At 42.5% G+C, this 26,202-nt stretch overlaps 1 protein-coding gene across 1 annotated transcript in view; it reads left to right on the top strand.

Moving 5' to 3' along the window:
* VPS53 (vacuolar protein sorting 53 homolog (S. cerevisiae)) overlaps positions 1-26,202 on the top strand; it is a 140,091-nt gene that overhangs the window by 66,696 nt on the left and 47,193 nt on the right. Inside the window, exons 13-14 of the mRNA XM_005858327.2 lie at positions 11,394-11,495; positions 16,794-16,888. Coding sequence (XP_005858389.1) covers positions 11,394-11,495; positions 16,794-16,888 — 197 coding nt within the window. The remainder of the gene's footprint in view (positions 1-11,393; positions 11,496-16,793; positions 16,889-26,202) is intronic.

The following is a 26,202-nucleotide window of genomic DNA, read 5'->3' as shown; positions in this document are numbered from 1 at the left end:
AGCAAGGAAATAGCGTTCCCTTATCCAGGGAGCTCCCTTTAGTGTTTCAAAACATTTATAAATGCTTCATTTGCTGCTGAAGGAATACCTTTCTTCATGCGAATTCCATCCTAGTGGGGAGTTAACTTCTGTTTGTTTCTGAGAAGAAAGTACCACCTGGTCAAGAGAGAACATTTGGAAATGATAGGCAAGAATGAAAAGGCAGACAACATGTCATTTCTTTTCCCATCAACCAGATGAGAGTTTGGGTGTGGTCATTCTATACATTTTACACAATTGAAATTGCACTTTTTAAATACATTTTTTCTCTGCTTATTTTATTTCTAAAACTAGAGGCCCGATGCACAAAATTTGTGCACAGGGTATGTGTGTGTCCCTCAGCCCAGCCTGCACCCTCTCCAATCTGGGACCCCTCGAGAGATGTCCGACTGCCCGTTTAGGCCCAATCCTGGTCGGACTTCCCGTGTGTCCCTCAGCCCAGCCTGCACCCTACTGCTCGCCTGCCTGCCTGCCTGATTGCCCCTAACCACTTCTGCCTGCCAGCCTGATCGACACCTAACTGCTCCTCTGCCGGCCCGATTGCCCCTAACTGCCCTCCCCTGCAGGCTTGGTCACCCCTAACTGCCCTCCCCTGCAGGCCTGGTCGCCCCTAACTGTCCTCCCCTGCAGGCCTGGTTGCCCCCAACTGCCTTCCCCTGCTGGCCTGGTCACCCCTACCTTTCCTCCCTTGCCAGCCTGGTCACTTGGCGAGCCGGCACGGCCATGGCATACTCAGCCCCAGGGCACCTTGTGTGCCATGCCAGCTCAGCCAGGTTCAATGATCCTGAGAAGGGGTGGTGAAGGATGGAGAAAAGATAGACAAGAGAATGAAAGCTGGGTCTGGGTGGGACGCTGATCCCAGATGGAGAGACAGTGCCAGCGCCCACAAGCCATGTCTTTATTTTATAGCCAGATTCCATGAGACAAAGTAAGGGCATGGTCAAGATGTTTATAACATTCTCGTGGGTTTTGATCCTACTCAATCACATGCACCTGAACTCTATCAAGCCCACATCACTCAGACACGTGGGGCCACGTGTTTGGACCATAGGTTCAAGCTTACAACTATAGCTGTTGGCTATAATTGTGCTGGGAGGGCTCTGCCCTCCAAGCTGGCACTTGCATGTGGCCATGAGAGGACTGTGCCCTCTCATTAGTCCGAGGCTTGAACCTATCCAAATACTGTAGCTGCTCTCCACAGGTCGCCCCTAACTGCCCTCCCCTGCCAGCCCGATTGCCCTTAACTGCCCTCCCTTGCACGCCTGGTCGCCCCCAACTGCCATCCCCTGCTGGCCCAGTCACCCCTAACTGCCCTCCCTTGCCAGCCTGGTTGCCTCTAACTGCCCTCCCCTGCCGTCCTGGTCACCCCCAACAGCCCTCCCTGCTGGGCTAATCCCCCTCAATTGCCCTCCTGCAAGCCTGGTCCCCCCAACTGTCCTCCCCTGCAGGCCTGGGTCCCCCCTCAACTGCCCTCCCCTGCAGGCCTGGGTCCCTCCCAACTGCCCTCCCCTGCCGGCCATCTTGTGTATTGGAGTGATGGTCAATTTGCATATTGCCTCTTTATTATATAGGATTATTGTATAGGATTGAATATAATTCAGATAACAAAATTTCATATAAATCTCACCATTAAAAGTATACAATTCCTTTTTTTTTTTTTTTTTTTTTTTTTAGCATATTCACAATATTGTGCCACAATTCCAACTCCAATTCCAGGACATTTTCATTGCCCCCAAAAGAACACACTCCACCCCAAGCAATCACTTTTAATTTCCTCCTTCCCCCCAACCCCAGCCAACTACTAATCTATTTTCCATCTTTATGGGTTTGTCTATTCTGGACATTTCATATAAATGGAGTCATAATTGTGGTCTCTGTGCCTGGCTTCCTCCACTTAGCATAGTATTTTTAAGGTTCATCCATTGTGTAGCACATATCAGTGCTTCAGTCTTTTTTATGGCTGAATAACATTCCATTATATGGATATACATTTTGTTTAGCCATTTGCCAGCTAATGGACATTTGAGTTGTTTCTACTTGTTGGCTATTATAATGCTATGAACATTTGTGATTTGTATACTAGCTCTTGTGTGAACATATGTTTTCAGTTCTCTTGGAAATATATCTGAGAGTGGAATTGCTGGGTTACATGGTAACTCTATGTTTAACTTTTGAGGAACTGCCAAATTGTTTTCCACAGCAGCTGCACCATTTTGCATTCCCACCACCAATGTAGGAGAGTTTTGATTTTTCCACATCCTCGCCAGTATTTGCTGTTTGCTGTTTTGTTTGTTTTTTAATTACAGTTATCCTCATGGTGTAAAGTAATATCTCAATGTGGTTTTGATTTGTATTTCTTAATAACTAATGATGTTGAACATTTTTTTCATGTGCTTATTGGCCATTTGTATATATTTTATAGAGAAATGTCTGTTTAAGATTTTTGCCCATTTTTAAATTGTTTGTTTTTTTATTATTGAGTTTTAGGAGTTTTTTAGTATATTCTAGATATATTTTATGTATTCTTCATATATTTCGTCATGTATCTGGTATATGATTTGCAAATATTTTCTCCCATTCTGTGGGTTGTTGTTTTTTTTTTTGGTAGTGTTGTTTGATGTACAAAAGTTTTCAATTTTGATGGTCCAAATTACCTATTTTTCTTTAGAGAAAAATACATTTTTTTTATTGATTTCAGAGAGGAAGGGAGATAGGGTTAGAAACATCAATGATGAGAGAGAAACATTGATTGGCTGCCTCCTGCACACCCCCCACTGGGGATCGAGCCCGCAACCCAAGCATGTGCCCTTGACCGGAATCGAACCCGGGACCCTTCATTCTGTAGGTCAATGCTCTATTCACTGAGCCAAACTAGCTACGGCCTTATTTTTCCTTTTTGTTATTTGAGTTTTGGTGTCATATCCAAAGTTATAAACATTTTTTAATTAAAATATAAAGTGATCACAATAAGTCTAGTAGCCACCTGATACCATACAAGGTTATTATTATATTATTATCTATATTCCCTATACTATACATTACATTCCACATAACTTGTTGATTTTACAACTGGAAGTTTGTACCTCTTATTCTCCTTTCCCTTTTTCACCCTCCTCTCCGCTTCCTTTTCCTCTGACAACCATCAGCTTGTTCTTTCTATGCATCTGTTCCTGCTTTGATTTGTTTTGTTATTTAGATTCCACATGTAAGGAAGATCATATGGTATTTGTCCTTCTCTGTCTGACTTATTTCATGTAGCATAATACCCTCTAAGTCTATCCATGTTGCTACAAGTGGCAAGATTTCATTCTCTTTTTATGGCTGGGGAATATTTCATTGTATATATGTACTACATCTTCTTTATCCATTTATCTGTTATTGAGTACTTAAGTTGCTTCCTTATCTTTACTATCTATATAATAAAAGCCTAAGCGACCGTTATGGCAGAACGACCAGAACGACGGGTCACTATGATGCACACTGACCACCAGGAGGCAGACACTCAATGCAGGAGCTGCCCCCTGGTGGTCAGTGCACTCCCACAGGGGGAGCGCTGCTCAGCCAGAAGCTGGGCTCACGGCTGGCGAGCACAGCGGTGGTGGCAGGAACCTCTCCCGCCTCCACGGCAGCACTAAGAAGCAGCAAGCCAAGCAGTAAGGAGCGAGGAGTCCTGGACTGCAAGAGGGCACAGGCTGGGCTGAGGGGACCCACCGCCCCCAGTGCATTAATTTCGTGCACCAGGCCTTCTAGTTGTGTATAATCCTGCAGTGAACATAAGGATGCATATATCTTTTTGAAATAGTGTTTTATTTTCTTTGGATAGATACCCATAAGTGGAATTGCTGGGTCATATGGTAGTTCTATTTTTTATTTTTTTGAAGAAGCTCCTTACTATTTTCTCTGATGTCAGAGAGTTTACTGCCTATGTTTTCTTCTAGGAATCCAAGGTCATAAACATTTATTTATGCTTCCTTCTAAGAGTTTTTTAGTTTTAGCTCCTTTCATTTAGATCTCAATCCATTTTAAGTTAATTTTTATATGGGATATGGAAGTATAATTTTATATCCTACTTTTCCTCGTGTTATATCTTAAGTGTTTTCTCAATCACTATGCAATATTTTGCTGTATAGATGGTCCATAATTTCCCTAATTATCCCTTAGGTGCTTTTCACTTTTATAAATAAGGCCACAATGAACATTTTTGTGGACAAGTCTGTTCACATTTCAGATTATTCTCTTATGGTACAAGCGAATTATAGGATCAAAAGCTAGGAGCATTTTCAAGTTTAAGCTAGCCTGTGTTTTAAACTGCTTTCTGTTTTCTTGTCTCTTTTGAGTGCACCTGTGTAGTCTCTCCCATTGCTGAGTCTTGATATTAGTGATGGTTTATTAAGATTCAGAAGAAGTAGAACAGACTAGAAGAGGTTAATGCGGGGAAAAGGAGGACCTATGTAATACTTTAAACAGTAAAGATTTTTTTAAAAAAAGACTCTAAAGTAGTCACTCTTTTAGTGTGTTGCATGGTGCTCATGTACTGATGCTTAATATAAAGGGCTAATAACTCTGCCAGAAAAGACAAAGTGATCTGAAAAATGTGTTGTTGTTTTTTTACTTAGAATATAATACATGCTTCCACTCCTAAGTGTATACCCAAGAGACTTTAAAATTTTCATATGTTCATACGAATACTTGTACATGAATGTTTATAGCAGTGCTATTCACAGTAACCAAAAGGTAGAAACAACACAGATGTCTTTTAATGGACAAATGGATAAACAAAATGTGGTATATCCATACAATGGAATATTATTCAGCCTGACATGTAGTTCAACATGGATAAACCTTGAAAAACACTGTGTTAAGTGAAAGAAGCCAGACATAAAAGGCCACATATATGATTCCATTTATATGAAATGTCCAGAATAGGCAAATCCATAAAGATAGATAAGTAGTTGCCAGGGATTGGGGGAAGGAGATCAGGAAGTGACAGCTAATGGATATGGGGTTTCTTCTGGGGTGAAAAATGTTCTGGAATTAGATAGTGGTGATGGTGGTACAACCTTGTGAATATACTAAAAACCACTAAATTGTAAATCATCTTAAAATGGTGAATTGTATGTTAATTATATCGCAATTTAAAAATATTAAGGGTTTTAGAAAATACTCTCTGATTTAGTTATAAATCATCTTCACACTCCAGATAATTTGTCTGAGAGAGAGAGAGAGAGAGAAATACATGCTGTTAAAGCTCAAACAGAATAAAATATTTTAAAAGAACTTATCTCTTCCTTCTCAATTACTCTAAATCCCTCTGTCGAGAAATATCCACTGTTTAATAGTGTGGGGTATATTTTTGAGACTTTATTACAAGCACACACACACACACATAAGGGTTTTTTTGCTTTGTTTACAGAAAGTAGAAAATGTTCCCAAGGTGTCTGAAGAACATTTTATTAAGCTTCTCATCTGATCAGAATTTATTCAAAATGTTTTTCAAGCTCCCTCTTTGTGGAGGGCCTTGGAAAAAAATGAAAATTGAATATCACAGATGCTTATGGAGAAAGAAACCTATACATAACTATCTCAATATGAGATACGAACATGGTGAAACCAAGCGGGGAGTCCCAGCAATATTAAACCAGGTGTGCATAGTGCTGTGTTCACAGCCCTACCAGCTGAAGCCTCCAGACCATCTCTTTAAGGACAAATTAAGATTTGGGCTGGAGTAAAATATTTATGAAATAAGAAATGCAGAAATTGTGGAACTTTCGTTTCTTTTATTTTTTAATTTATTGATTTGAGAGAGAGAGAAAGGGAGAAAAAGAGGGAGAAATAGAAGCATCGGTTTTGTTGTTACACTTATTTCTGCATTCATTGGTTGCTTCTTGTGTGTGCCCTGACTGGGGATCGAACCCACAACCATGGTATAGGGGTGATGCTCTAACCAGCTGAGCTACCGGTCCAGGGCCTGGAACTCTCCTAACTGAATGCTTTCTCCTCCAGGGAAAGGAAACAGATTAGTCTTAAATTTCAGAGTTCCTTCTTTGATAATTTGAAGTGTCCAGCCAGGGCCTCAGAAAGGGATTTGTACAGACAGACACGGATATGGATAGACGACTGACTAAAGCCAGGTTCTGCCTTCCCAGCAGTGAATTAGACAACTTGACTGTCCTGTGGCCCTTGTGGTTTTGGAGGTGTTGGGAATCCCATGTGGTTTAATTAGTAGGAATTCACTTTCTATGTGAAGAATTTTTCCTTCCTGTGTGGACTTAACGTCAGCTCTCATAGCATAAAATAATGAATTCAGAAAGGGGGGGCGGGGACAAACAAAAAAAAGAAGGGAGGAAAAAAGAGTGAATTCTCTTAAAATTGGAAAATTACTCATTTCTTGACAAATTTTTGGTTTCATTTAGCAGCCCCAGAGCTCATGGAATATGTCATTTGAGTTATTTAAAATCTAAACCCAAACTTGTAATTCTCTATGGTTTACAGCAGCTGCAAAGCGAGAATGAGAAGTGTGGTCTGGTTGGCTCTGACAACAGGGCTCATGCACAGAAGGCTGAGTTGTGTGCTGATTGCTCTCTGCAAAGGCTTGTTCCTTCATCACAGCAAATTAGTCTGAGCACTAGTGTGGCGTTCTAAAGAGCAGGAGTCTGTATCCGCCCTCAGGGCTTTGTACTGTCACATTTACCAGCAGGGTAGCGGTTCCTGTGGTACTCTAGGGCTTTGATGGAGACCAGGGAAGAAGGAGAGAAACTCAGTGGTCCTGTGCCTTGTAATTTGATGGGCCCATCGCTTTCATTTCCTGGAGAGATCTCAAAGAGACAAAACAGTCGGGACAGGATCTTACTTATGATTAAAAGGAATCATTTTTTACAAGACTTCTTGGCCCTGTGCTCCCATTTCTTCCTCTTCTGAGAGTTGCTTCATCCAGACAAACACAACCACAGTTCTGCCTTATTTCGTTGCCCGCCCCTATGAAATGCTAATGAACACCTACTGAGGTTTCCCTTTGCACCAGGCCATGTGTTAAGCAACTTTATATGCATAGCTCATGCTTTACATACAGTATCTCCTTTAGTCCTCACGGCAGCTCTGTGCAGCGGATATTTCTATCCCTTCACATTTCTTATAGAAAAACTGAGGCTTGGAGAAGTTAAGCAACATACCCAAGTGATAGAGCCTGGACTGAAACCCAGGGTTTGTTACTCAGTTAATGGTAACACCAGCCACGCAGTTGCTCAGGCCAAGAGGTGAATGATCCTTGATTTCTTTCTTTCCTTCACCCTCACATCCACTCTCTCAACAAGTCCTCTGGACCTTATCTGCTACATATGTCCCAGATCTGGCCCCTTTTTTTTTTTTTTTTTTTGTCTCCACAATGCCAGCTTCGTCTACTCCCACATGGGACCTTGTCTAGAACACTGCAGCAGCCTCTTAAGCTGTTCTTCTAGCTTCCATTACAGTTCATGATGTTGGAATGACATTTGAAAAATTAAATGAGATCCCATCATTTCCTTGTTTAAAACTCCCACTGACTTCCCAATTTCGATAAGAAAAATTTAACCTTTACCATGGCCCAGGAAAGGCTGTGTGCTTGAGCTCCTGCTGCCTCTCTTATCTCATGCCCTGCCTTCCTTCCTGTTCTCAGACTCAACAAGCTCGTTCCAGTCTTTGCACCAGGTCCCCGGCTGAGAATGCTCCTCCCCAGGTCTTTGCCTGATTGGCTCCTTCTTATTCAGGTCTCTGCTCAACTATCTCCTCCTCAAAGAGACCTTTTCTGATCACCCCAGGCCACTCCAGTTCCTAAGTTTTATTTCCATCACTGCCTCCCTTCCTTTTCCGTCTTATTAAGGGTTGTATTTCTAGTGCCTAAAAGAGTACCTGGAACAGAGTAGATAGATGCTCAGTTCATACTGCTGAATGAATGGCATACAGATGCTATTCTATGCCTGGAAACCTCTGGCCACGCCCACCTCACTCCTCCTACCCCCTTCACATATTTAACTCTGGAGCATCCTTCAGTTCTGGCTCAAACATCATTTCCTTGGGGAAGTTTTCTGTGACCCTATGTTGCATCCTTTCATACAAACCTGTACTTTTCCTGAATGGTCCTCATCACACGTTTTTGTGATTATTTTATTATAGTCCATCTTCCTCGCCTGACCATAATCTTCCCGAGGGCAGCTGGTTCCCGGCATATGGCACATCCACTTGTTAGTGGGTGAATAAAGGAATGAATCACTTTTTGCATCAACATGGTCCACACCTGAAACATTTGCGCCCCAAATGAATGAGCAAGAAGTTCCTTAGTGCCTATGACTCCCTCAGGAATCCCATCGGGAATGTTAATAGAGACAGAAGGTGGGGATAGGAAAGAAATCTTGGGACTCTTCCGACCCATAACACTGAGCAAGTGGCCCGTGCTCTACTGCCCCAAATGCCTTTTCAATGCTGCCTTTTATGTTTTACTTCCTACATCTATGCACAGACACTCTCCCAGTGAGAGTGGAGCCCAGGAACACCCTTGGTTCACTTCACCGATGTCCACTTTTTGTCATGAGTTCCAGTAACACATTGTTTTTAAAATGAGGCCCACCTGTGTATAATTTTGATCTGTTATTGTCAACCTTGGTAGACCTAACAATAGGTGAGTAATGTTTAGTTCAAAAATTCAAATCCTTGTTCTATCACTGAATGATTTTGAACAAAGCTTTTCACTTCAGTTACTGACTTGCTCTCCACATGACCAAAGGACCAAAAGACTCAGAGCATAAAGATTCAGCTCAACAATATGATCCCAAAACCCACTGTTGAGCCGTTGGGATCAGGAATCCAACGCTAGTACCTCATTTATCTTGTTGAAGCTTAGGCTTCATGGATTTCCTCTCATCATTCCTCTTTCCCTACACTACTAACAACCCTTACAGAGATAACTAAAGCTTAGAAATATTGTTTTCAAAGAAACTTTTCTTCCTAAAAATAGCCTAATTCTAAAAAGAAACTTAAATAGCTTTAAGTTTATAGGATTTTTTTTTTCTATATCAGGCAAGGAAGCCAGAGTTCTGATTGTATACATTTGAAATATTTGCTTGGTTGTTAGACCATATTGTTTCTCAGCAGGATACCACAAAAGTCATTATTCTACTAATGATTACCTTGAGCTAATGCATTAATCACAAGCCTTTCTTCATATGCTGAAGCTCTGTCTAACTGTGCGATAGCATCCAAGTGTTTTGGCCAGGGATTTTGCAGTTTATGTGAGTGTAAGCAGAATTGTCTTGAAGTCTAAACCAGACACAGACACAGGTGTGGTTTCTTCTTCTTCTTTTTTTTAATAATATCTTTAGCTTATATCCTGGCACTTGACAAAGTCATTCACACTGTAGTCCATCTGCTGTCCCTCTTGGCTTAGGGAATTGTTCGTTTCTCCATTAATATATGCTAAAATGTCACATTGGAAACTCCTTCTCCACCTGGCTTTTTTTTTTTTTAACCCTCACCCGAGGATATGTTTATTGATTTTAGAGAGAGAGGAAGGGAGGAAGAGAGGAACATCGATCAGTTGTCTCCTGTACATGCCACAACCAACCAGGGATGGAACCTGCAAATTAGGTATATGCTGAGCCTAAACCTTTTTGGTGTACGGGACAGTGCTCCAACCAGCTGACCCACACAGCTGGGGCTGTACCTGGCTTCTTGTCTCCAGAGAGCTATTCCTTGCCCTTTCTCCTCATCCCCAGCACCACCAATTTCCTTTATCCTGCTTGTCTACTTAGTTTCCTTTCTGCTAGAACTCCCAGCTCCCTGGCATAAACATCTCAAGGTCAAATTTGTAAAAAATTCCAAAGCGCTGCCTTGATTCTGTAGTTGCACTGGAATTATCATCATCAATGTCTCTTATATGTATTATGTGCTTCTCCTAGGACTTTGCACACTTTATCACATTTGATCGTTCGACTGTCCTATGAGTGTATCCTCATTCAGCAGATGAGGCTGTTGTGGCTCACAGGAGCTAGATGATTTGGCCAAGAGTTGGAGCTAAAACCATCAGCCGCCTCCAGCTTTCCCACCAGCCTATGGTCCCACTCAACAATATATTTTTGAAAGAGTGGTCATATTCAGAAGCTGGGGAGTTATTTTTCTCAAGGATATTTTGTTGTGGTTGTGTAAAAGGACTTATTTGGGAAGGGACTTTTGTCTATAATCTAAAACATATAAGATTAGCTTTATAGTTTATTTTTTAAATATAATTTTATTGATTTCAGAAAGGAAGGTAGAGGGAGAGAGAGATAGAAACATCAATGATGAGAGAGAATCATTGATGGGCTGCCTCCTGCATGCCCTATGCTGGGGATCGAGCCAGCAACCTGAGCATGTGCCCTGACCAGGAATTGAGAAGTGACCTCCTGGTTCATAGGTCAACGCTCAACCACTGGCCATGCCAGCTGGGCTATTTTTTGTTTGTTTGTTTTTTTAAGGTTCAGGCAATGAATAGGGGTAGTATCACTGTATCATTTGTTTCTTGAGGGTTCAAGATTCATTACTGAGGGTTTAAAAGAGTGGGGTCTTGCTGTGTTGCCCAGGCTGGAATGCAGTGGCATTCACAGGCACAATCCCAGTACTGATCAGCACAGAAGTATTGACCTGCTTCGTTTCCAGCCTGGGGAAGTTCACTTCTTAGGCAACCTGGTGGTCCCCTGCTTCCTGGAGGTCACCATATTGATGGCCAACTTAGTGCAGACACCAAATTTGCATAGCGTGCTACATCCCAGAACTCCTGGGCTCAAGTGATCTTCCTGCCTCAGCTTCCTGAGTAGCTGGGACTACAAGTGCGCACCACCAGGCCCCGCTATAGTTTGTTCTTGAATTCAAACCCATCTGGCATTTTGATCCATTCATATTTATGGAGCACCTATTACATGCCAGGCACCAGAGATAGGATGGGGAACAAGACAGATGTGATCCCTGCCATCATGGAATCTAGGGAGGAGACAAATAAATGGGCAGTTGCAATATTTTAATAAATACCTGGGTAGGGGATGTACCCGTGGGATGGTGACAGGAACATCTAACCCAAACTTGACAATGGGGAAGCCTTCCCAGACGGGACTTTTAATTTGCATACTGAAGGATAAGTAAGAGTTTTAGCCAGATTGGGATTGGGGTGGCGTTGGGTGGGCAGTAAGGTTTCAAGAAGATGGGAAAACAATGTGAAGGCCTAAAGGTGAGAATGTGGTCATGTTGCCTCAGTTCTTGTTCATTAGGTCAGATTTCATGATTTAGCTCTTGGAGAGACTTGGAAAAAGCAATGGGCAGAGCTCAGAAGATACCTATCTCTTATGTCTCAACAGAAAAAACTCGAGTCTCCACCCCCATCTACCAATCCCTTCCTGGAAGATGAGTCAACACCAGAGATGGAGGAACTGGCAATGGAGAAAGGAGATTTAGATCAAGTAAGTCTGGTTTGCACTTCCACTTGCATCCTACCTAGTGCTTGTTTCTGAAAATGGGTCTGCTCGCTCTAAATATGATCCTTTGGCTGTTGACCACATTCAGAGATTACAGCTTTGGTGGTCTTTATAGAAAGCCTTTATCTGAACGTGTATTTAGAAAACTGAGTGAAACAGCAGCCCTTCCTGCCTGCCTCTCTGCTCCCAAAAGCCTCACCACCGGAATTAGCAACACGCACAAGCTTAATCAGCCTATGAGGGGGGGCAGCAGAATTCTGCCCGGCCTCAGTCATCATCTCCTGAACTTGTCGGCTTAGCTTTTGGTTGTACTTTCATCTGGTCCGGTGATGACATGAAAGGCTGAAAGATCCCCAGCGAAGTTAGCACCATCAGCTGGGGGTGGCCTCCGCTCAGTGTAAGCTGATCGTTCTAGGCCTGGAAGCCATTGGGGAGGCCTGGAAACGTCAAGGTGACCCAGTGGCGTATTTGGAGTTACTTTTCCCAGCACACTAGCACTTTCATTTCCTTCGGATTTTTCTGTCCAACTCTAAATTTCCTCTCTCTTCATCCTACAAGAACTGTGTTTTTGTTTCACTGCCATTTTATGACAAGAAGGGTTTAGAGCAATAAATCAGAACTTTTTCTGTCTGGATTAGTGATCCTTCCTTTTAATTTTCTACATTTGGCTTCTAAAGAATTATTTTATAGTATTGGTTTGGTCCAGACACCACCAAAGGAAGGCTGGCTGGGAAGACTAGCTCTGGGAAACCTAGCCACACTCTCTGCAGCTCACCCTGTATTTCTAGCATGGCGAGGGCGGGGTACAATCCTGGCAGGAGCCAGGAGAGCAGAATTTCCAGGGGCAGTTCTGAAGTGATGCAATAAAATGTGTCTGGTCCATTGATTAAATAATTATAATAACATGGATACCTCACATTTTTATGGTGCTTTATAGTTTAAAAGTCTTTCACATGCTTTACTTCATTTCATCTTCACAGTGCCTGTCTCTCATTTTATATGATTTTATATGAGCTGCAATGCCTGCAGCTCAGGAAGGTTAAGTGATTTGCCCGGGTTACCTCGTCTGGAAGTGGAGGAGCTAGGACTGGAAGCCAGGCCTAGAAGTCAGAGACTAGGATTCCTTTCTTGACACTCTCATTACCCTGTGATGTCTCAATGAAAAGTAGAGGACATAGGAATTATTCCCATGAATAAAAGTGAATGAATAAAACTGAAGGGTACCTTCAGGTTGCATCCCAGAGATCTATAGGATTAAATGTAATTGATTTAAAGCCATCCTATCAGCCAGTGTGGGGAAAAAAAAAAAAAAGATTTCTTCTAACATTTTGGGAGGAAAGACCAGATGGGAAGGAGGGAGCTGTATGTAGAGCTCATTCTTCGGGTGTATATCCTCCACCCACCCTGCGTGCCATGTCTCCCAGTGCAGGTGGCTGCCATTGTCATGTCCAGAACTGTGTAGTCGAATACTCAGATGCTGTAGTGCTGCCGTGAAAAGTTATCCGTTTAGCTCGTCATCTCTGGATGTGATTAAACTGGATTAGATACAATTCCCCATTTCCTACAAAATCAGTTTTGCCAGGTAAAATACGATTTTTATTATTTCTTATGAAACTTTTTACTCATTCCGGAAGCTCAAGGTTATTGTTATAATGACCAAGACCTGCTCATTCTAAGGACGGAGAACACAGACTCATGTGGTAAAGCAGAGTCATGTGGTAGGGAAAGTGCCAGTCTGGTCTGTCATTATCTGACCATATGACCTTTATTAGATTTTTAAAAAACATATTTTTTTATCGATTTCAGAGAGGGAGAGAGAGAGATAAATACATCAATGATGAGAGAGAATCATTGGTCGGCTGGCTGCCTCCTGCACGCCCCTCACTGGGGATGGAGCCTGCAATCCGGGCATGTGTCCTGACTGGGAATCAAACTATGACCTCCTGGTACATAGGTTAATGCTTAACCACTGAGCTATGCCGGCCGGGCTAGATTTTTACTTTCTCCAGACTTCCTTGGTTTCTTGATCTTTAGAAAGAACTAATTGCTTTCAAACTGATTCCTGAGTGCCCCATCACTGTGGAATCACTGTGGAGAGTTGGGAGGAGACCAAGTTACCTCCAAACAGAGGAGTCCGATTATGAGCCACTTTTATCGTGGACTTGCAGGTAAAATTTCTTTTGATCCAGGGGTTTAATGTGCATAAAAATAAAGTACTAAAAAATCCCCGGACTAGATTATCCACTTGCAATTTCACAGCCTATTGCTTCTTAGTAATAAAACTTACACACCAGTGACGAATGCCTCCTCGCATACCTTCCCCGACCTTGCAGGCCTCGCCAGCACTTGTCTTGCTTGTGATTGATTAGGTGGGAGCCCCAGGATCTTCCTCTTCCCAGCCACTGACTGTGGCTTCCAGTTGGGTGCACAGGAGCCCTGTGGGGTGCTGGGGAGGAAGTCCACAGTTTGCTGTGGTGAGCTTAGCCAGAGGTAGTGGGGGACGGCCCCCAGCGGTTACCCTGGGTTACCCAACCCACCGTGGCACTGCAGGCAGTGGACAGTGTGCCCTCATGGTGAGGCTCATTCCTGCTCACTACCACTGTTTAGGTTATGGTGAAGGGAGAATGAACTTGAAAAGAGGCATTTATAGTAGTTCGAACAATTAGTTACCAACATATTCCCAATGATAAAAAAAAAAATGACATATGAAAAGAGAATGAGGGTACTCAAAGTCTAAAAGAAAGAGGCAGAAGAAATAAGGAATTTCTGGTTAAAAATGTCCCCTTCTGGTGATCCGAGCAGTAAGACTTAATCTGTTTACATTGGATAGTAATAAAAGGAAACGGGGCCAGCTGCAGACCTCCTCACTGTGACAACAGTAACCTTTATTATTCCATCAAGCTCCAGGAGGAAATAGCTTCCACATCTGCAGCTTTTGGACAGAATTCACACACGCAGAAAGCCAGCCTGAATGCTACTGCTAAATGACTTAGTAGATGCTTTGAGCTGAGAATCAACCCTTTGGGGAGCTGGACGGTGCAAAGGGAGACACCAGCTTAAGCTGAAATTCCAGCACCTATTATCCAAATATGAGCACAGTCACAGGCAGGAGGCAGCCCTGTGGAAAGAAAGGAAAGTTCCGGCAATCTCTCCTATTGTTCTCTTCCTTCCATCTCACACTGAAAGCACTGCAAGAGGACGGAGAGCTGTGGTGGCCGGTCTCTGTTCTCACTGCCAGGAGCGGCATTAGTGGGCAGAGGCTGGGCAGAGCAGAGTCGCCTGCGGGCGGGGTGGGGACGCCTGCTCTGTCTGATTATGCCGCTCTCCGAGCGCCAAATTCAGAGTGTGCTGTGGGGCTCGTCAAGCGCAGGGCCCGAGGAAGACTGATCAGGACGAGTGTGCTGGAATGTCATGTAGCCATTTTCTTTCATCATTTAAAAATCTGTATTTTATACTGAATGGGTTCTTCAGACTTGGAGATTTTTATCATGTCATTTTCGTGCATGCATAAAAGGGAACACATAAGCAAAATAAAATAGGATAAGATATTCCTAAAACTTCTTCGCATTCAGAGTCCATCTATCTCTCCCTCTCTCTCCTGAACCACTTTTTAAACTTTTTATTTGGGGATAATTACATATACATTCACAAGAAGTTGCAGAGAGCAGAGGTCCTGTGTACCCGCCTCCCAGCTTCCCCCAGTGGTGACAGCTAACACAGTGCATTATCAAAACTGGGGAATTGATCTTACCCCCTTGTTTGCTCAGGCATAGATTTCTGTATTTTCCCATGCGTTAGTGTCCTCTGCGCCAGCCAGAATGTTGGTGGGTGCCATTTCTTAAGACTGCTCCCCAACTGTCTCTGGGATTTCCTGCCAGGCCTTTGGCACCCATCTCCCATGTCTTCTATTTTATTTCACTTAAAAAAAAAATAATGTCAAACTTAGAGAAAGGTTTTAAGAATATTACAAGGAACTCTTAAAATCTTTCACCTTGGTTCACTGGTTGTTAATATTTACTTTTATCACATCCTCCCCACTCCTCCTCTCTTTCTCTCTTCCTTCCTCCCCCCATCTCTCTTTCAGAACAATTTGTTAGTTTGAAGATATCATGCCCTTTACCTCTGTAGATTTCAGTATGTATTTCTTAAGAAGAAGGACTTCCACTTAAATTACCACAGCTCAAAATCAGAAATTTTCTTTTAAAATATATTTTTATTGATTTCAGAGAGGAAAGGGGAGGGAGGGAGGGAGAGAGAGAGAGAGAGAGAGAGAGAGAGAGAGAGAGAGAGAGAGAGAGAGAGAGAGAGAGAGAGAGAGAGAGAGAGAGAGAGAGAGAGAGAGAGAGAGAGAGAGAGAGAGAGAAACTGAAACATCAGAGAGAGAGAATCATTGATTGGCTGCCTCCCGCACTGGGGATTGAGTCTGCAACCCGGGCATGTGCCCTGACCAGGAATCGAACTGTGACCTCCTGGTTCATAGGTCCACGCTCAACCACTGAGCCACCTGGCCAGTGGAACTCCTTTTCTTTAGGTATAACTAATAGTAAAAATTCCTACATTGAGGGTTGTGAGGAGTAGATGAGATATTACTTCATATCAAATGCCTGGTTCATAATAACAATCAGTAAAAAGAGGCTATCAAAATTAGATCATGTGAAAGTACTTTTATAACTTTTAAAGCACTATAAATATCAGATGCTGTTATTAGCTAGGATTTAAATTTTTAAAACATCAGTCAAATGATGAATCACTTCCAAATTGAAAATGCATGTGTTATCAAAGTAGCAGTAAATTTTCACCATACCAAGCAAGTAAATGTTGCTAACAAAGCCAGCTTATTGTTCACAAGTTGGCATGAATTATAATGCAGGATATAGACCCAGTTTAGTTACTTTTTTGTTGTTGTTAATCCTCACCGGAGGATATTCTTCCATTGATATTCTTAGAGGGAAGGGAGGGGGAGAGACAGAGAGAAACATCGATGTGAGATAGACACATAGATTGGTTGCCTCCTGCATGCACCCCGACGGGGGTCAGGGATCGAGCCTGCAACCCAGGTACATGCCCTTGACCGGACTAGAACCTGGAATCCTTCAGTCCGCAGGCCAACGCTCTATCCACTGAGCCAAACCAGCTAGGGCCAGTTTAGTTACATTGCGTGCTTCTTATCTGTAAGTTAGGAGTGAACATGGAAAGGATATTTACTTTGAAACTGCTTGAAATTTTTCAAAGACAGCTCAAGTATAGGGTTTCTTTTTTCTTCTTGTCTTTTTTTCTTTACAGCCAAAGAAGCCTAAAGCCCCAGACAATCCATTTCATGGCATTGTTTCCAAGTGTTTTGAGCCTCATCTCTACGTGTATATTGAGTCCCAGGACAAGTGAGTGATGAACATTTTGCTATTTTCTATTGCGTTTCCCCCTCCTCTGGTTGTGGTTGGGCTTCCCAAGGACACAGCTCTTTCCTGAGGCAGAAGGAAGGACTTGGCATGCCTGTGACCCTCCCTGGAAACCTGTTAAGGATATTTTTATATCTCTTGAATGTTATCATTTATTGTGTCTATAAATCTCAGAAGCCTGATTTTGACTCTAATAAGGTCCCAAATGGATCCCAACATCTCCTTCCCCCTGGGCACCAAGCCCTTACATAGCTGTATGTGTCAACCCATGGGCTTTACAATGTCAGGCGCTGGCAAACAGAGAAAGACAGCCTAATCTCTAATGTATAAGTTTTCAAGTATAATTTGTTTAACTTTTCATTTTGAAATCATTTAGACTTACAAAAACGTTACAAAAAATTCTCAGAGACCCTTCCCCCAGAGAATGTTAACATTTTTCATAACCATAGTTATCAAAATCAGGAGGGTAACATTGTCCCACGAATGCCCTTTTTCTGGTTCAAGATCCAGTTATGCATTTAGTTGTCAGGATCTTAAGTTTCCTTCAATCTTGAATGGTTCCTCAGTCTTTTTGTTACCTTCATGACCTTGACACTTTTAGAGAGTATTGAGCAGTTGTTTTGTACAATTCCCTTAATTTTGGTTTGCCTCTCAATTAAATCCCGATTATGCAAGAATTTGGGCAAGAATGCCACAGAGGTCATGTCGTGTCCTCACTGCATCATATCAGGAGACGTGTCATGTGGATTCGTCCCATTGCTGGTGATGCTGACTTTGACCACTTGCTTTAAGCGGTGTCTGCCAGCATTCTCTGCTGTGAAGCTACTGTTTTCTAATTAATGAGTATCTTGGGACTTTGTAAATATCCTGTTTCTCATCGCACTTTGCCCACTCATTTTGACATCCTTTGATGATTCCTGCCCAACGTGATTATTACTATAGTGTTTGCCAGATGTTAGCGTCTGTTTCCATCACTTCTTCTATATTTACTCATTGGAGTGCTACTGTAAGGAAGAGTCCCCCTTATCCCCCATTTGTTTGTCAGTATGGACTGATAGGTTCTTACCTTCTTTTATGGGTTATCATTTATTTAATATATATATGCATCTTATAAACTTAAGGGCTCCAGAAAATTTATAGAGCAGCCCAGTGTAGCCAAGTTTCCTTACAGCCAGAAGAGGATGCGTGATCCCGTGTCCACTGCTCATGCAAAGCTGGAAGACCCCCTCTCGTCCCTGAACCTCTGCCCACAGCCAGAATATGCAGACCCTTCCACACTGGAAGGAGGACTTGGAAAAGGGTGGGTTTCTGGAACAGCCGAGCTGTGGAGACAGGCTCCAAGTGGAGGCCTGGTAGCCTGCAGAACACACATAAGAGGACCAGACAGTGGCTCACATGGAGGGAACAACAGCAGCTGTGAAAAAGTTCTGAGGGGAGTTCTCTGGGAAAGCATTTAGGCACCAAAACTCAGTCTTTTTTTTTTTTTTTCCTTTTCCCCTTTTTAATGATTCTGTCATAGGTTAGTGAATTCTTGTTTCCAAATGTGTTTTAGGGATAAATCATAAGATTAAGAGAATATAAGTGGAATCACTACATGGAACATTATTATTATTAACCTACCCAATTTTTTTTCTAAGTGTCAATCGTTACCAATTTATTTTATGCAAAACAGTAGCGATGTAGAATAGAGGAGTTATGTTATGCTGCCATGCACGCGAGTTGTGAACATTCCAAGCCACCATGTACAGTTTGGAGGGGAAGGCTAAACAAGAGCATTAACCATGCTACTGAACACAGGAATTTTTTATTGAAAAAGGTTAAGAATTAGATAGCAATGTCTTCATAATATTTCTCTCATCACTGAAGACTGAAGAAAATAAAAAGCCACTGAAGATTTAAGAGAGCAGCCCAGTGTAGCCAAGTTTCCTTACAGCCAGAAGAGGATGCGTGATCCCGTGTCCACTGCTCATGCAAAGCTGGAAGACCCCCTCTCGTCCCTGAACCTCTGCCCACAGCCAGAATATGCAGACCCTTCCACACTGGAAGGAGGACTTGGAAAAGGGAGGGAAAAGGAGAAACTAGGAAGCTGCTATAACACTGCCATACAGTCAGACCATATACTGCAATAATTGCATACTTGATGGCTGCATCATTTTTACTGAACCGTGTGAAACTACACTTAGAAACACATCAAAGCAAAATATCATGGCTATCATCAATCAAAATTGAAAAGAAAGAAGGCAAACAAAGAAATAGCTCCAGGATGAACACACTATAAATAGATGAGCATTTATGGAGAATGAATCACTATCTACATTCTTGGACTGTCTCATTCTGCCCCAATAAAAGTGTCACCTACTTGATTTTTATAGCTAACTTCTATTCTTTTCCTCCCCAGTGACTAAATGCTTCAGATTAAAATCCCAGAAAATGAACTTTGTAAAAGAGTTTCTACATTAACAAAAACCTCCTCACTGCTCCTACTCACCCCACCCAAAAAAGGTGCCTAGACAGTTTTTGCCTTGTAATGCCACAGTGTTCTTCCTGCTTTCCACCCGCTGGGTTTATGCCTGTAGGCACACAGAGGGTAATAGTTCTATTGCCTCTTAGTCCTTTGTTTTTATTTATTTACTTATTTTAAACTTCTTGTATTTTGTTATTTTCTTTCATCCCTGACTTTATTTATTTATTTATTTATTTTTGATGGGAAAACGTTGATGGAAAACCAGCGCAGGCCCCTAGTCCAGTCTATCCCAAGTGGATTCTGACACCGGGTCAGAATCTGAAGTGAGTCTGGGGCCTCCACCTTCTGTGCACAGTTGACAGTTTTCACACTTAGAGATTTGCCTTCCTATTTTGTCACTGGAGGGACCTATGGTCCTTTCTCTTCTGATTTGAGGAGTTTTTACTTAATTATATTCCTCCTACAAAGACTGGAAATTAGTACAAATAATCTGGATTTCCCTTTGTAAGAAACATTTAAAATAGTGAGTCTGGGGCCTCCACCTTCTGTGCACAGTTGACAGTTTTCACACTTAGAGATTTGCCTTCCTATTTTGTCACTGGAGGGACCTATGGTCCTTTCTCTTCTGGTTTGAGGAGTTTTTACTTAATTATATTCCTCCTACAAAGACTGGAAATTAGTACAAACAATCTGGATTTCCCTTTGTAAAAAACATTTAAAATCTGTAAAAAAATTTTGTGAGTTTATTTGAGCAAAACTGTCAACAATAGCAGGGAAGCAAAACCTCAAAATGTATTGAGATAATGCTCCCGCCTCTTAGTCCTTTAAAAGCGCTCCATCTTCTGCGTTCAGAAAGTTTTTCTCAGGAAGTTAGTAAGATCCCGAGAGGGCCAGAGAAAGAATCAGCTATTTGCCAACTAGATTAACAGGTTTTAAAGCAACCCACCTGGTGGCTGTTACTGGGCAAAGCCCCTTCTTATCAACTCAAATTTTTATTTTTAAAGAGGCTTAAAAGCTATTGGGTCCAGGGTTTAAAGTGCATACGAGATAACCACACACTTTCTTCCCCAAACCTACCAGGTCTGAAGAGTCATTTTTCCGAATTATTCTAATTCTGGTATCTACTCTTTTCACATGGCCTTGATTCATATAAAGAATACTCATTGTTCATGGTACTTTGGGCAAAGGGCCAGACCTCCCTTCCGTAGGGACTCTCCATTTCTCTATGAAAAATGAAGTGCTGGCCACTCATCCTGCCATTTGGCCTCACTAGGATGTTTCCACAGCACGAGGGAAGTGGCGGAAGCTACTCGGAGGAGAACTGCGTAGGTTGTACTGTTGTAGCTCCAGAAAAAGCAGCAAAAGCTTGAAGTAGAAAATAGAATTCACGAAGTCCATTTCCTCATCTGTGAAAGGAGAGAATCAGACCAAATAATGCTTAAAGCAGTGGTTATTAACCGTTTTTGAGTCATAGATCCCTTTGAGAACCCGATGAAAGCCAGAGACACTCTTGCCAAAACAAATCTTCATGAACCTACGCACAGTTTTTGAGTACAATTTCAAGGGATTCTATAAAGCCCTTCTTCCCTTAAGTCAAAGAATCCTAAGGCTGGGGGAGAAGCTCAGGTGGGGACTGATTTTGTACAAATTACTACTCTTGTAGCTCTGACTCAGAAATCTTCAAGGGAGGACAATCTTAGACCATTCCCAAGCTCCGAGATGACAGAGACCCAACACAGTGTAGCAGAAATAACGTGGATCTGGATGCCAGACAGACCTGGATTTGAGTCAGAACTCTGCACTCACTCACCGGGGACCTCGAGCATGGTACTTAACCTGTCCGAGTTTGTTCTGCCCTCTCTGCAGTGAAGTTAGCAATGCCCCCCTCCTAGGACTAGTGGTGAGGGTGAAATGAGGTGACATGTGGGTACTTGCTTGGCACAAGTACATGGTGCTCAGGAACTGTGCCTGCCCTGCCCTCCCTGTGATCTTGTTCTGGACTCTTAGGCAACGGTTGGGTGGCCTGACCAGTGTTGCCAGCTTTCTTCTGGGCCTGGCCTGGGTTCCATCCTCTCATCTCCCCAGCCTCCCACCTGCCCAGGGAAAGTTCTGGCAGCACCTGCCCCAGCCAAAAGCCAAGCAGCAGCGGTACTGCAGAGCCAGTACCTGGGAGGAGGCAGGACGTGGAGATGTCCCCGAAGCCACCTCTTTAACAGGTCAGGCTAAGCTGTCATTCTGTGCTTTAAACAGCTTTCTCAATTTTTGTCTACGTTCAAGGAGGAAGTTAGTATGTCTTCTACTCTTGGGAATGTAGTGCTTTGCTGCTGCTAACTCTTGAGGAAGAGATTTCTCTGCATAGGCACTTTGTTCATTCAGTTACGTCTCATTCAGAGAAGCTATTAGTGAACCATTTCTGCCTGTTCTGAGTCCCCTCTAATAACTTCTGTTGAAATGGAGCTCTTACCAGTTACGTCTCATTCAGAGAAGCTATTAGTGAACCATCTCTGCCTGTTCTCCTGAGTCCCATCTAATAACTTCTGTTGAAATGGAGCTCTTAGTTCTTCTGGCTTCCTCAAGCCTAAGTTTCTCTGTCAGTTACTTTCAATCATGTTTGTTATAACCCAAAATTTATTCCAGGATTATGGGTTGCATGTACTTGTCTCTTTGGTCTCCTTCAGTCCAGAAAAATAACTCATCCTTTCTTTATCTTTCACGACCTTGAAATTTTTGAAGCGTACAGGCCAATACTTTGTGGGATGTCCTTCAGTCTGGTGTTTCTCTCATGATGGATGATTTATGCAGAAGTGGGGCTGTGTTCTCAGTAATCCATGCCAGGAGGCACCAGTGTCAGTTTGTCCTTCGATTTGTGTTCATTTTTATTACTCAGTTTAGATGGTGTTTGCCTCTTTTCTCTATTTATAAATAAGTAATTAGTGCCAGGAGAAATTTTGAAACCATATGTATAGCCTTTTTCTCATCTTTCACTGACTTATTTTATCACTCATTGATACTTGCCTGGACCATTTATTACTAACGTTATCAAATGATAATTTTTCTAATTGTCATTTCTTCTACATTTGTTAGTTGGCATTATATATATATTTTATATTTGTATTTATTTCAGAGAGGAAGGAAAAGGGAGAGAGATATAGAAACATCAGTGATGAGAGGGAATCATTGATTGACTGCCTCCTGCATGCCCCACACTGGGGATTGAGCCTGCAACCCAGGCCTGTGCCCTGACTTGGAATCGAACTCCTGGTTCATAGGTCGATGCTCAACCACTAAGCCACGCCAGCCGGGTGACACTATATTTTAAGCAAAAGCTCTATCTTCTCCCCCATCTACTTATATTGTATGGACTCATAAATTTCTATTTTATTCAATGGGTTCTAGTCATTACTATCTTTTTCTTTTTAAATTTATGTTGGAATAAATTTAGATTTACAGAAAAATTTCAGAAATAATACAGATTTCATATTCCCTTCTCTCAAGTTCCTCTAATGTTAACATCCTACATAACCATAGTACAGTTATCAAAGCCAGCAAGTTAACATTGGTACAGTGTTATACTAAACAACAGACCTAACTTGGATTTCACCAATTTTTTCACTAATGTTCTTTTTCCCTTCCAGGATCCATCATTATTTATTTTAATGCTCAAATAGGCCCTGATTTAGCCATTGGAACCCCCTTCAAACTCATTTTTCAACTTATTTGCATCTTTTTTTAAGCACTTTTCTGGTACAACAAAATATACTAGGCTCATCTTGTGCTTTCCTACCTCAGCCCTAGAGTCATTCAGTTTTTAGGATCCCTTCTTCCTTTGGTAGGAATGATATTTGGAAACTAAGTTTTTGGCATCAGATATGGTCATTATGCTTGGGTGTCATGCTTGTAGGTCCATGTAGCTAAAAACTATATGTATGTGTACAGTTCTCTATATCTATTTTTTTAATCCTCACCCAAGAATATGTTTATTGATTTTAGAGAGAGGAAGGGAGAGAGAGAGAGAAACATCAATTGTTTGCCTCTTGTATGCACCCCAACCAGGGACCGAACCCACAACTCAGGTATGTGCCCTGACTGGAATTCGAACCCACAACCTTTTGGTGTTCAGGACGACGCTCCAAACAATTAAGCCACACTGGCCAGGTGCCTCTGTATCTATTTTTATACCCATTTCTGTGTTATAACCTGTGTGTTTATGCTGATACCTCCAATTCTAACCTAACCACAGGGATTTTTTTAGCTTCCTCCTTTACATGTCTGAACTGCCTTCTATGGCAGTAAGAAGCCTGGCTCCCAGTGTCCTCCCCATGTTTAGTTCTATGCTCCATTTACCTATATGCAACCCATCTCCCAGTTGGGCTCAAGCTAAACCTTGGCTCACCAACCCCACAAGCCATACCAGAACCAAATCCTTAGTCCCAACTAAAAGGAAGGAGAAGGGGGTGGGGGTACAAACTAGTTTGAGTGCCCTTGAATTAACAAGTTCTGTAACTTCCCGGGGACCTTTTGGGGGTTTGTCCATGCTTAGCTCCTTGCCAGCTTTTCCAGACTGTCATCTTCCTCTCCCAGTGCCGTCACTCCTTTACTTCCCAGGAGAACATTGTTTCCATATGCCGCCCACAGGCCCAGCAGAAGAATCTGCCTTGGTCATCCATAGATAAGCTTGGTCTGCGATGTGGTTTTTCTTCTCGTTGTGTTTTACTATTTCCCTCTAGTGATACTGCTCTGCAGAAGTCTCTATTCCTAGGTCATTTTGTATGGACTCATAGTCCATACAGTGGAACTCCCAACAGTATTACACAGTTCTTAGGCTCAAGCTACAGTGAAGAGGGGAAAAGACACCATCTACATCCATGACCTGTTCCTTCAAGCTGAAGAGAAAGTGAATAACAGCAATAATCGAAATACCATATATCTGTCTAGTGCTTTACAGTTTTGAAATCAAAGCATAGTATAGTGAGTGGATAGAGCTTAACTTTGGAGTTAGACAGACCCAAGTTCATATTCCAGTTCTGATAAATTCTATAGGGAAAATTGTATTATTTTCCTCAGCCTCAGTTTCTTCATTTATAAAATGGGGATAATAAGGCCTTCTACTCAGGTCTTAGAGGATTAAATGAGATTATATTTATAATGCACCCAGCACATGCTTTATAGGCTTATAGCTGCAGTGGGAAAAAGAGATCAAAGAAGGATTATGGTGCACAGACTTTTCTCCTTTGTATCATCTACCTCAGCCAAACCCTCTCCTCCTTCCCACCCTGTCTTCCTCCCACTATATTCTGTGCTCCTTTCTGATTCCGTGCCTCAATTCTCTCACCTGAGTCTGCTGTGACATTTTCTCTCTAGTGTCCTCTGGTATTTCCATTGTCTAAAGCAATTGCTCGTTTTGTATAGACTGCAAAATTAGCATTTTGTTGCTGTCTGGGAATCTATCATACGCATGAGGGTCCTGTCTCCCCAAGTAGATCAAAGCTTCTGATGGGCAGACACTGTGTCTCGGCCTGAGCTGCGCCCTGACCAGGGCTTGACCCTTTGTACTCTCTTACTTGGTTGTAAGTACTTTAGGGGATAAAAGGCGCCTCCTTGTGATTCCAGTCAATAAACCAGTCGATGTGCCACACATCCCTTTCTCCAGGAGTTTGGAAAAAATTATAACCTTTGCTTTTTTGTTATTGTTGAATTCATTTATATCTTATACTGACAGCCCACAGAGCTCTGCACTGTGGGCTGTCAGTATAAGTACTCAGTCAGTATTTGACTGGATTAGATCCTTCCCACCCTTTCATTCCCATCCCTTAGGAACAAAGTGTGGAGGTTGATCAGCTGAGTTTGTACTGGGCCGACATAATTGGGAGATGAGGTTCGCACATAAGCATGAGGGGTGGGCTTAGGGGGAGCAGAAGTAACATAAACATGATGCCTACTCTCACGGAGTTTATCATAACATACATGAAACAGAGAAGATGCTACTGCTATCCAGCAAGCAGCTTCTGCCTTTTGTACCAACTTCAGCTTATTAGAAGTGGCTGTCTAGAGTGCTGTCTCAGAACGATTCTGAAATTACACCAAAGACCCGTGAAAAAGATTGCCATGATTGATGAGCACTGCACCGTGGGCCCAGGATGGGAGGCAGTCGACATGCTTCCTGAATATTTCATAGCCTTGCAGTGTATATTTAAGTGTAAAATAATGAAGTGTCACCTTGGCTGATTTGGCCCAGTGGGTAGAGTGTTGGACTGTGGGTTAGATTCCAGTCAAGGGCATGTACCTAGGTTGCAGGCTTGAACCCTGGCCCTGGTCAGGGTGTACACAGAAGGCAACCAATCGATGTGTCTCTCTCACATCAATGTTTGTCTCTCTCTGTCACTCCCCTCTCTTCCACTCTCTAAAAAGCAGTGGAAGAATATCCTCAGGTGAGGAGCAACAAAAAAACAAAACAAAAAGAAGTGTCAGTGTGTGACAGGACAGATGTTGAAGTGAAGATAGAGGATTGTTGTGAAGATAGAGAATTTGTTGTTAATCCTCAGGTGCACCCGGAGCTGAATGGAGAAGTGTCGGGAGAATATTTTGGTGGAGGGAAGCATCTAGGCCAGGGGTGGGCAAACTTTTTGACTCGAGGGCCACAATGGGTTCTTAAACTGGACCGGAGGGCCGGAACAAAAGCATGGATGGAGTGTTTGTGTGAGCTAATATAAATTCAAAGTAAACATCATTACATAAAAGGGTACGGGTTTTTTTTTTTTTTTTTTAGTTTTATCCATTTCAAACGGGCCGTATCCAGCCCGCGGGCCGTAGTTTGCCCACGGCTGCCCTAGAG

This window comes from Myotis brandtii, unplaced genomic scaffold (assembly GCF_000412655.1).
Source record: "Myotis brandtii unplaced genomic scaffold, ASM41265v1 scaffold1167, whole genome shotgun sequence".
NCBI lineage: Eukaryota > Metazoa > Chordata > Mammalia > Chiroptera > Vespertilionidae > Myotis > Myotis brandtii.
This window is presented reverse-complemented; position numbering and strand designations above follow the sequence as displayed.